The 11,635-nt window shown below is 38.1% G+C and overlaps 1 protein-coding gene across 2 annotated transcripts in view; it reads left to right on the forward strand.

Moving 5' to 3' along the window:
• Positions 1–7,488, forward strand: part of RERG (RAS like estrogen regulated growth inhibitor) — a 107,096-nt gene extending 99,608 nt beyond the window's left edge. For both annotated transcript variants that reach the window (XM_058655825.1, XM_004592588.4), the window contains exons 4-5: positions 5,186–5,259; positions 7,005–7,488. In XM_058655825.1, the coding sequence (XP_058511808.1) occupies positions 5,186–5,259; positions 7,005–7,412 (482 nt within the window). In that variant the 3' untranslated portion in view covers positions 7,413–7,488. The remainder of the gene's footprint in view (positions 1–5,185; positions 5,260–7,004) is intronic.
• The last annotated feature ends 4,147 nt before the right edge of the window (positions 7,489–11,635 follow it).

An 11,635-nucleotide genomic window follows, 5' to 3' on the forward strand; every position in this document is an offset into this window, starting at 1 on the left:
GCACTAAAATTATGAAGTACTAAGAGAAGGTTCTCATCTTTATGGCATTATGTCTTTTAATCCAGGAGCATAGCACGCCTCTGTTCCTCTCTGGTTTTAAATAGCTTTTCATGAAAAACTGTTTAATATATATTTTTAAATAACCACTTTTTTTTAAAAGATTTTATTGTTATTGGAAAGCCGGATATACAGAGAGGAGGAGAGACAGAGAGGAAGATCTTCCGTCTGATGTTTCACTCCCCAAGTGAGCCGCAACGGGCGGGTACGCGCCGATCCGATGCCGGGACCAGGAACCTCTTCCGGGTCTCCCACGCGGGTGCAGTGTCCCAAAGCTTTGGGCCATCCTCGACTGCTTCCCCAGGCCACAAGCAGGGAGCTGGATGGGAAGTGGAGCTGCCGGGATTAGAACCGGTGCCCATATGGGATCCCGGGGCTTTCAAGGCGAGGACTTTAGCCACTAGGCCACGCCGCCGGGCCCAAAAATAACCACTTTTAAGTTTAAATGATATAGCAAGTCTACAACTATAATTTGTATTTAAAAGGCACTCAGCAATTCCTCCCACCTGGGTGAACATTTATTCTCTTTTTGTACTTCTATTATTTAACCTTCACAGAGATTATCTGAGAGTCTTAATTGTTTACAGGATTTGAGAAACATGCTTACTTGTTTTTATATTTGTATATCTCCATGAAAGATGGAGTTTATAAAATGAACTTAACAAAATTTTACATTTACGCTTATTATTTTGAAAAGTAGAAAGTCAGTTCTGCTGTCCTTCTAGTTCATTCTCCAAAATGCACTCAACATTCGGGAACCCAGAACTCAGCCCAGGTCCCTCACCTGGCTGTCTGAGACACAGATTCTCTCCTGCTGATTTCCATGCATTAGCAGCAGCACCGAGTAGCGAGCAGCGCTTGGGATTCCAACTCAGGAACTCAGGTGTGGGAAGTGGGTGCTAACTGCTACACCAAATGCCCACACCTTCTTCTCACAGAGCTTTTGAATTCTCACTGAATGCATGCCAGGAACAATTGTTACTATTTTGGATTCATCTTAGGTGAACTATCTTCCCTTTTGCTTTATTCACTCTGGAAAACAACTGGTAGCAATAGAAACTGGCTTGTATCAGTTATGGGTAATACAGGCTCCCTTCACTGACAATAGTGAAACTTCACTGGCCTGGTACAGAAAAGATTCAGAGAAGTTCTCGGCTGCTAAGCAACAAGAGCTCTCCTCAGACTGCAGGAGTTAACACAGACGGGATCCTCTGCTAGGCATCCCAGGAAGTGCTTGTTTCTCTTGAACCAAGTGGATTGGGAACTACTCTAGGCTAGAACATTAGCGCAGGCAGACACACACACACACACACGCACGCGCACACACACGCGCGCGCAAATCCAGCTCTTCTGGTGGTAGTTTTGACACTTGCTGTTCAAATCACCAGAAGAGCTACTCTGAGAAGCAAGCTGCGAGGGGGAAAAAAATGAAGAAGAAAATAAAAAATCTTGTGAATTCTGAGTTCTGAATTCAATGCTCTTGTTAGACACACGGGGCCTGTTTTCTCAAACTGCAACAGAATCCTTACTCCCTAAGATAAGGAAAACTGTGAACAGCATTCCGCAACCTGAAAGAACTGGAAGAGGTACTGACTGCTCTGAGATAAGTCCAAGCAGTAAATGCTTGCCACTGTAGAAAACACACGGTGTCCACACTTTCAGACTTCAGGCTTACACTTTGTTTTTTCCTTTGTGCTAGGTTTTATGGAGAGAGATTATCACAGGAATTCCAGTGAGAGTTGCCAACAAGGGCTTGGGGTGAGGAGGGAACCTAAATCTATACTCACACTTTTATTTCACAAAAGAGAGGTTTTTTTTTTCCTTTTAAAAAAATCCCTAGTATTTTGAGAGTACTTACTTAGACCAGATCTAAGTAAAAGAGTATTTTATTTTTCATTGAGCAATTTTAGATTTTTTTTTTGAATTTTCTATCATCTCACTGAGGATCAGTGAAATTTTGTCAGGGGTTAGCTTTGGTCTGTGAATAGCATTTGAAAACCACCACCAAAGCCCACAAAATTTAAGACTTGGATGCCTGAACTGGAACACTTACCCTAAGGGTGCTGACAGCAATGTGCTGGCTGGGGAACAGGATCCAGCCTCTGATCAGGTCCCAACCAAGAAATGAATGTGACCTCTAAGTATCTTCTTGCTCAATAAGTATGCAAGTCATTGCAGAGAATACAAAGGCTTACCTCATGCATTATAGTGTGTGATAGCATTCGTGCCTGAGTGTATAAGTGTGTGTGAGTGACGTGAGCACACATATGTTTTCTGGAGGTCATGGAAGAAGAAAAAAGAAACTGCATTCAGTTTCTGCCACTCCTCCAAGTGGTACGTCACATGAAACACTTGAAGGCCAAAGCTCAGCCGGCAGTGAAAGTGGGAGTCAGGATGCATGCTAGACCCACAGTCATTCTGTCTCAACTGATTTTCTTCTTACCTCTCCTGGAGAGGATCCTACAAAGAGAGACGCATCCTGAACAAATCCCTGAGACTAAAAGTGAAGTGCTGAGCCAACTCGCAGAAATATTTAATATCAGCACTGCAAGGAACTTGGAGGTCATTATTTGACAAATAAGGAAATGCATCCAAAGAAGTAGATGTAGCCAAGATTATATGGCTGGCTTGTGCTTAGGCCAGCAATAGCACCCAGGCGGTCCAATCCCCACTGTCGCATAAATCATCACTACTGTGTTATGCAGTGCTAGCCACGTGTCTACACTAACAGGTTTAATTGTGTGCAAAAGCTTTGTTAGTAAGAGGATTTACTATTCCCAACATTTTTTTGATCATCAACTCCCCTTAGAATATATATAAAAAAATACTTCCACTTAGAAAGCTGTTACTGAATATAGTTTTAAAAATCATGTATCTCCCTCGCACACTGAAATTTGAATATAATTTTTAAAATGCCTAATTCTATTTTGAAACTATTATTTGTCTTAGAGTATAAAGCATTTCAATTCCTTTGGAAGTATTTCCTAAACATTCACTCTCTACTCTTGAAAAGGGCTCAAATTATCATTTTCCACTAACATAAACAAAAATGAAAAGTATGTCCACTATCCCAATACAAACACATTTTCTTTATTCTTGTTCTTTTCTTATTCTTCACACACACACAAACACACACACACCACCACCATGTTTTAATTATCTCCACAATATTTTGCTTCTTTGGGCAATACTTCCCTGCTTTACATGTGAAGAAAAAAAGTTTCTAATGAGCAAAGTTGAAAGAAAAAAGGCTTGACATGATATGAAACCAGTATTCTGCTCTGACGAAATCACTGCGACCACCCACTGCTCCATCAGAGAGACATTCCCTCATTTCCTGTGTTTCACCCTTTTCGTTTTAGTTAACAAACAGTCCGAGAGACCCACAACTGCATAGAATTTTCATTATTCTCTATTCCCCGCCACCTCCCCGTCCTACTGTGGCCTTCAGTGGTTGAAATACTATTTATCGTGGAAGTAATAGAGAAAAAAAGTGTCTTGGTCTCGCAGATAAGTTCTGGTGCAAAGAGGTGGAATAGTGCCCAGAACACTGTTTGCCAGGCTCCAGGGCTAATGACAGCTTCTTCAGAGGGAACTCAGCACAAGGACATGAAAAAACAGGAGGGCAGATCAAAAGGCCACAGCTGCACAGCCTGGGGGTTGCTGTCTAGGCTGTTGCTCCTTGAGCTAGGCCACTCAAGATGAAAAATAATAATAATAATTAACTCACTGAGAGAATGCTTCTAAATGCATAGTTGTATCTTAGAGCATTTAATCACACAAAAATAGATTCTTCCATTGAATCTAAGTGAGGAGGGGAGGAGATATTCAAGAACTGGGACTGGCTACCAACACTTTGCTCTAGGACAATGGCAGTGTTGTAAAAGACATTTGTATGCATTGAATGGAATCACGGTTTGGAATTTCACTTTCTGAGTAGTGTGCCGAGCCTGGGATGATGATCGCAGATTGCTGTACGGTGTTGATAGCAGGGAGAAGGCTGGCTTGTGCTATTAAGTTTCCCTTTCTGCATTTTGCATTTTGGAGAAGAGATTACACAAATGGTCCTTCCAGAAGCTTATTGAAATGCACATTATGGAAGAACTATGCACGGATTGCCAAATATCTTTGCACCACGATAAATTTTTTATCCCTTTTCCATTAACTTTTTGAAGGACAACGAAGTAACATAAAACTGGCCAAGAAAGGACTGCAAAATCATTGAAGTCAAAGTCAGAAACATGAAGTAAATAGGAAGAAAATCACAGGAGCACTGGCTTACAGGCTACACTAGGGAAGCAGAAACTTCTGGGTTTATTTTGTTGGTAGCTTGGTGATATGAATCATTAGGTACAAAGAATTGCGTTACTGTTGGCACCAGATCACTTTAGTACATGCAAAGCCCTTTTGTTCTGTCTCTTTGCTTTTCCTTGCATTGCCTTGGATGCTGACACGCCTCACCCCTCCAGCCCATAAGTGTATCATCTAATGAGTCTGATAGGCATAGTGTTTCACAGACTGAATTCCAAAGCCAGCATTTCAGAAATCAAACCTCACCTTTACCACTTGTCATCTGTGTGAGCTTGGGCAAGTTACTTCACCTTGCTCTGTCTCAGTTTCCTTTTGCAAACCAGAGCTAACAGCAATGCACATTTCATCAGACATTTCTGAGGATTAAATGAGTTACCCTAAAGGAAGCATTTATTATAATGTGATCAGATACCACATAGTAGGGTGTAACTGTTATGTATATTTTTTGAAAAATCGATTTTCCTAGTTTTGTGTACCTTTTAAATATATGTGAATTTTGTTGTGCTACACATCAACTTCTAATATTTCTAAGTGAATGTGACATATATAACTGAATTTTAAGATGCATGCGTGTTGCTGAATATACTCTTAATTTTCTGCAGAATGATTCTTAGTATGCCACGATGAAATTGTCTTCCCTGAGAAAATCTCTAGGTTGTCCTTGATGTGAACTTCTGCTAACATCACTGTGAAAAACAAACCAGTGGTTCTCAACTTTGGTGTACATTCTAATCGCTAGAGGGTTTAATTTTAAGGATCAAAGTTAAATCTTGCAGGTATTTACCCTCTTGCTTTTTTTATTTGCTCACTTCTTCAGAATCAACCTACCGACACCAAGCAACCATTGATGATGAAGTGGTTTCCATGGAGATCCTAGATACTGCTGGTCAGGTGAATAAGGAGTTCAGTTAAAATATTTTCTGATTCAACTGAATAAGCGATATACACACTGAACAAAATTAACCATGATCCTACGACCAACTTTTGCAAGACTACAACCTTTTTCCTCTAATTATCTAGCCTTTAGGCATAAATATATTTGTAACAGCTTGTGTATACAGCCTTATATAACTTCCCCAGTACCTCAAGAAAGGTTTAAAATATTATAAAAAATATTAAATTATCTAGGTTAGAGTTTTATAAATTTTTATTTGTTTATTTTCACTGGAAAGGCAGATATGCAGAGAGAAAGGTCTTTCATTTGCTAGTTCACTCCCCAAGTGGCCGCAATGCCCAAAGCTGAGTCAATCTGAAACCAGGAGCCAAGAGCTTCTTCCATCTCTCCCACATGAGTGTAGGGGCCCAAGGACTTGGGCCACCTTAATTGCGTTCCCAAGCCACAAGCAGAGAGCTGGAAGGGAAGTGAAACAGCCAGGACATGAGCTGGTGTCAATATGGGATCCCGGTGGACACAAGAAGAGGATTTAGCCACTAGGCTATTGCACCTCGCCCTAGGCTAGAGATTTTCAACTATATTTTGTGGCATGGCAGATACTAGTAGGTTTCCATGGTCAAATAAATTTGAAATGCTTCAACAAAATTAATATTTCTTTACTAAAAGAATTCTCAGAGTCTCTAATATATTTATATGCAAGGTGAACCTTTAAGAGAGAGATTTAGTACAGAAAGAGACTTCAAACATTTAGTGGAAGATAAAATTATATGGTAAATATATTGAAAAAATTTAAATTCAAGCACAAATGAAAATTTTCCTATAAAGACTCCTCATATTGAATCCCAAGTTAATATAGTCTCACAGAAGTTTGTTTCCTTGTATATTTGTTCTAGAATTATTTATTTTAGGACTATCCTGTAATACTTACCTTTCAAATTTGTTTCCAATCAGTTCCTTTTGAGATTGTCAAAGATCTCGTAGGCAGATTTAGTTGCCAAATACAGTAATGACCAGTGAAATAATAAGAATTTGAATATTTCCATGGTTCTTTATCAATGATCTATGATACCAAGAGAATTGGCATATTTGAATTAAAGACTTTAATAATAAAAATTTTTTAATAAGAATTCTTCCTTTCTTTTACCATCTCCTTATGTTCTGACCTTTTCTGGTTACCAAATGCACCAAAGGAGTGCAGCATAAATGTACAGGAAACTTTGGAAGCTTGTGGAAACAGAAGGGACAAGTGTAGCCCCCAGTGTGATAGCCTAGTGGCTCACCTTGCATGCACCAGGATCCCATATGGGCACCAGTTCATATCCTGGCTGCTCTACTTCCCATTCAGCTCCCTGCTAGTGGTCTGGGAAAGCAGTAGAGGGTGGCCCAAAGCTTTGAAAGCCTGCATATGCATGGAACCAGGACGAAGCTCCTGGCTCCTGGCTTTGGATCAGCTCAACTCTGAGCATTGTGGCCACTGGGGGAGTGAACCTGTGGACAGAAGATTTTTATCTTTCTCTGTCTCTAATGAAGTTCAAAAGTTGGCAGTTTTCTGAAATTTGATATGAGTGTCTATTTCAAACTAACTGAGAAAGTAAATTTGTATAGACATCTGAACAAGTCATTTTAATTACACTGGATCCAAAATTAAAAAGGGAATTAAGGGACGATTAAAACATTAACTGCACCTATACATTGCCATTACTTCCAGATGTCCTGACAGCCATTTTTTCTTTGCTCATAGGAAGATACGATTCAGAGAGAAGGACACATGAGATGGGGAGAAGGCTTTGTGCTGGTCTATGACATTACTGACCGAGGGAGTTTTGAAGAAGTGGTGCCACTGAAGAACATCCTAGATGAGGTCAAAAAGCCCAAGAATGTGACTTTCATCCTGGTTGGTAACAAGGCTGACTTGGACCACTCCAGACAGGTCAGTACAGAGGAAGGGGAGAAGCTGGCCACAGAATTGGCATGTGCTTTCTATGAGTGTTCTGCCTGCACTGGTGAAGGGAATATCACAGAGATATTCTACGAGTTGTGTCGAGAGGTGCGTCGCAGGAGGATGGTACAGGGTAAGACCAGGCGACGCAGTTCCACCACGCACGTCAAGCAAGCCATTAACAAGATGCTCACCAAAATTAGTAGTTAGACTACTGTGTGTTTGCCCTGTCCTACTGAGGGGAGGTCAGGTCAGTGGAAATCCACTCTTTTTCCTTTCCAAGTCCTTTTCCTTTCCAACAAAACAAAATACCCCACTCCTTGTTTTAACTCTGGGAAATGTCTGGGCTTCACATTACACCCAGCCTTCCATAGGGTGTTTTATGCAAGTTCAACGCTGACAAGTTTTCCCTTTCCTGCTTGAATAGGATGCACTCTATGTATCGATGGGTTAGCATTAAGCTATTTTTAGGCAATTTCACTTGCTTGAATAGGTTGAAGTCTTTTCACAAACATTTTTAAAGTCCATTTCTTGATAGGCTACAAATGATCATCTTATTAGTCTAATGTAGCAGAAATGATGGTAACAACACAGGAAGAGCAAGTGAGCTGTTGAAACAGGAAGTAGAACTCTAGCATCTATTTGAAGATAAAATTTTCTCAATTCTCTTAAGCCATTTAGGTTTTCTGTAACTCTTTATTTTGTCCTTGAGTTCCAATATGCCAGCACTGTTAATAGAGAGCCCATTTGAACTTCAGTTGATTCTTTCAATATCAACGCTCCCTAATGCTCCTTTGTTGCCCCAATGCAGGTTTCAATTATGGTAGAGTGAGAAGAACCCACACTCAGATCCTTCTAAGCCTTTATTCATGAAGCCCAGAGTGATTTAAGAACACTAGCAATCTTGCCACCAAGTCCTGACTGTTGAATGCTGATGAAATATTTAGAATTAGGGATGTTGGATTAATGACTCATACTGGTGTTAGTCTTAGAAATGTTAAAAAAAAAAAAAGGTAAATTGAGAATTAAGAAAGGTATGTCTATTGGGAAGCCAAAGTCCTTTGCCAGGGATGTCCAGAAAAAACAGCCTCTGATTCATTATTTGGCCACATTGAATGTTCTGGATAATTTTTTTTTTTACTTAGGATAATTTAGAAAAGAATGGGTAACTAAGATCATTATATCTGAGTAAATGTATTTCAAACAGATCTGATATTGTGGAAGTATGGTATACAACTGATAAAATTTTGTGATTCCTCTCTCCTTACTAAGATCCCATATATCAATATCTGGGCACTTTATTTTAGAAGAAATATATATCTTTTACATATGTATGTATTTATAATTGCATAGATATATGTATAAAAATTTGTAAGTGTTGGGAGCTTTAATTCACCAATGTATTTGGACAACTTGGTGTAACTGACTTTATTTTATGTGACTATAATAAAAAAGCATAATTTTCAAATTCTGCTATCTTGGAGCAATCTTTTTGTGAAAAAAATGAAAAGTATGTAATTTTAAGAGAAATTTGAGAGGACAGCTGAATTTTAAAGCTGAAGAATCGGTGAATCTTACACAAAAAAAAGATAATTAGTTTTTCTTGATAACAGCTGCTAATTTGAAAGATTAGGGGTTACTTAAGACATCTTACATATTCTCTTATCAAATTCTCACAGTAACCCTATAAAACAGTGTTACCATGACTTTAATTGTATAGATACAGATATGAACCACTGAGTGGGGTGGATGATAAGTATTCATAGCTATTAAGTTGGTAGAACCAGGATTTGAATCCAAGAAGTTAGAGAATGACACGAGAGCCAGCAGTATTACCCACCATGTAACTTTCATCTCTGAACCATATGGATGAAGCTAGAGAAACAGATAATTTAAAGATTTGCTCCCTTTATTCTTCCATTCATTGATTACCTGGAACAAGTTAGTCCACTTATGATATTTGATTTGAAACTTAATATGTTAAAATTATCCAAGAAAGAAAGATGATAAAAAATATTTCAGGCAAAGAAAATAACATGGAATCAAATGTGGAAACATGAACAATGATGGTAAATTGTGATCATTTAAAGGAATTTAGAGTGCCACATACATCATTTTTAGGGGGGGGAAATGAAAGGTTAGTAAAAAGAAATAACCCAAAGAAAGAAAAAGAATAAAAAAGTAAAAGGTAAGAGAAACTTGCCAAAAATCATGGAAGCAACTACCTATTCAAGGACAAAGCTGGTAAACTTAGCTGTGATTCATTTTCAGTAATGTCTATTTAAACAATGGAAGAATAAAGGCAGAAAAATATTTTTAAATTTTTATTATCTTCTCTAATCAAGTTTATTTCATACATGCCCTATCTATTCTCAGAATATAGCTCAGCTAGATCCTATCAAAAGCAAGCTACTAAAGCAACATAGTGGAATATCTTGGTGTCACTCATGAGTGAAAAACTAAGAAAGCAAAATACACAGTCACCACCAGCAGCAACTACTTAGACATAGGAACCCAAATTCAGGTTTGTTAAAAATCACAGAACCACTGGCATAAATTCTAATTAGGGAAGAACACGGCATTGCACAACTATAAATTATTCTTCTTATTCCCCTGTATCTCCACAAATAAAGTTATATACAAGTTAATACATACTAGTTGTTTGGAAGTTGAGCTTCATTTTCATGAATGCCAATTGAGCAAGATTAACTTCGTAAAGAGTAGGGATAGGATTTTATTTTCAGTATTAAATGGACATCTTTAATCTGCCCTTAAAGGAATACCAGGGACCAGACTTACTCTTACATAAAAACAATCAGAAACAACCAGATCAAGCATCTGGGACAATCATTTCCAGAGACTGACTCGCAAGCGGTACAACACTGTGATCCCTGAAAGATGGTAAGGAAATGAGGTAAAAACGTATGATTTCATTAATTTACTGCCATGTGACATAGATTCTGAGAATCAATATAGCTCACATGCAAGAAGCGAAACTGTGAAATTGGTGGAAGAAACATAAGGAAAACACTTCAAGATATTGGTGTAGGCAATATATATGTATAAGACCCAAAGGTACAAGCAACAAAAGCAAAAGCAGATAAATGGAATGATATCAAATGCAGACGCTTCAGTGCAGCAGATGAAAGAATCAGAGGAGGGAAAGGTCATCTGACAGAATGGGAGAAAACAATCACAAGCTACTTACAGGACCAGGAATTGCTATCCACAATATACGAAGAACTCAAAAAAACTAAATGACCAAAAACATTCAGTGTAGATAAGAAAAACATATAAATGACCAACAAATACATGTAAAAATGGTCAATCTTACTAACCATCAGGGAAATGCCAATCAAAGCCACAATGTGATTCACCCCTGTTAGAATCAAAAACTAACAAATGGTGGGGAGAGGATATGGAGAATGGGTATATTTACTTAACTCACAGTTTTAGAGGTTGAAAGTCCAAGGTTTTGTGCGTGCTATCCATTCAACCTTTATTGTAGGCTCTAACACTATATGTGTGTGTGTGTGTATATATATATATATATATACCAAAAATCAAATATAAAATTTGAAATATAGTTGACAAAGATTGAGACCTAAGTGTAAAATTCACACTGGATTTCAAGATTTGATACAAGAAAATTGTGAAATATTTCATAAATGAAAGATTTAAAACTTAATATATACTTAATAATATAGTGTTAGAGTATTTCCTCATCTAATGTGTTGTGATCTTTGGTTTTGAACAAGTTCAGTTACCAATAACTTGAAAATGAAATTATGGGATTTTAAAAATGAAAGTTTTCTAGAAATCATTAAATGCAATCCTCTCACTTCTACAACAAAATAATGAAATGGTGACGGGACTGAAACACAGGTCTCTTGATGGCCAGCTGCAGTCATCCTGCCCCCAAACTGCCATACTCGAGTAAAATGTCAAAATTCAATTTGAATTTATAAATAAAACATTGGCTTTACCTTTTTCAAAGAAGTGACTACAGAACTACCCTCATAATTGCCTACCTGCAAAAAACTTACAAGTGATTTTTCTTTATAAAAGTTCTGGTTGCAAACACATTTTGAAACCACATCCACGGCACAAAGTGGTACCACCCGCTCATCTGCAGTGTCAGGATAAAAACTGATCATATTTTGCAGATTAAAGAGCAACTCTTGTCCATTGCTACAATTTCTTTGTATAAAGTCAGAAATACAAACATATAATAAACTCAAGATAAATATCTAATTAACTCAAGATCCTATCTCTAGCGCTAAAATCACAGCTCAGCTCAGAATGAAAACAGAAATGATGGTGGACAAAGGAATGATGATAATCAATTATCTGATTGTGATCACAACCCATGATGAGAAGTTAAGACAGACTGGTGTGTTTCTCACCAGCTGCAACAATTGGGCTCCAGCCTA

The sequence above is a fragment of the Ochotona princeps genome, chromosome 27 (genome assembly GCF_030435755.1).
Source record: "Ochotona princeps isolate mOchPri1 chromosome 27, mOchPri1.hap1, whole genome shotgun sequence".
Lineage (NCBI taxonomy): Eukaryota > Metazoa > Chordata > Mammalia > Lagomorpha > Ochotonidae > Ochotona > Ochotona princeps.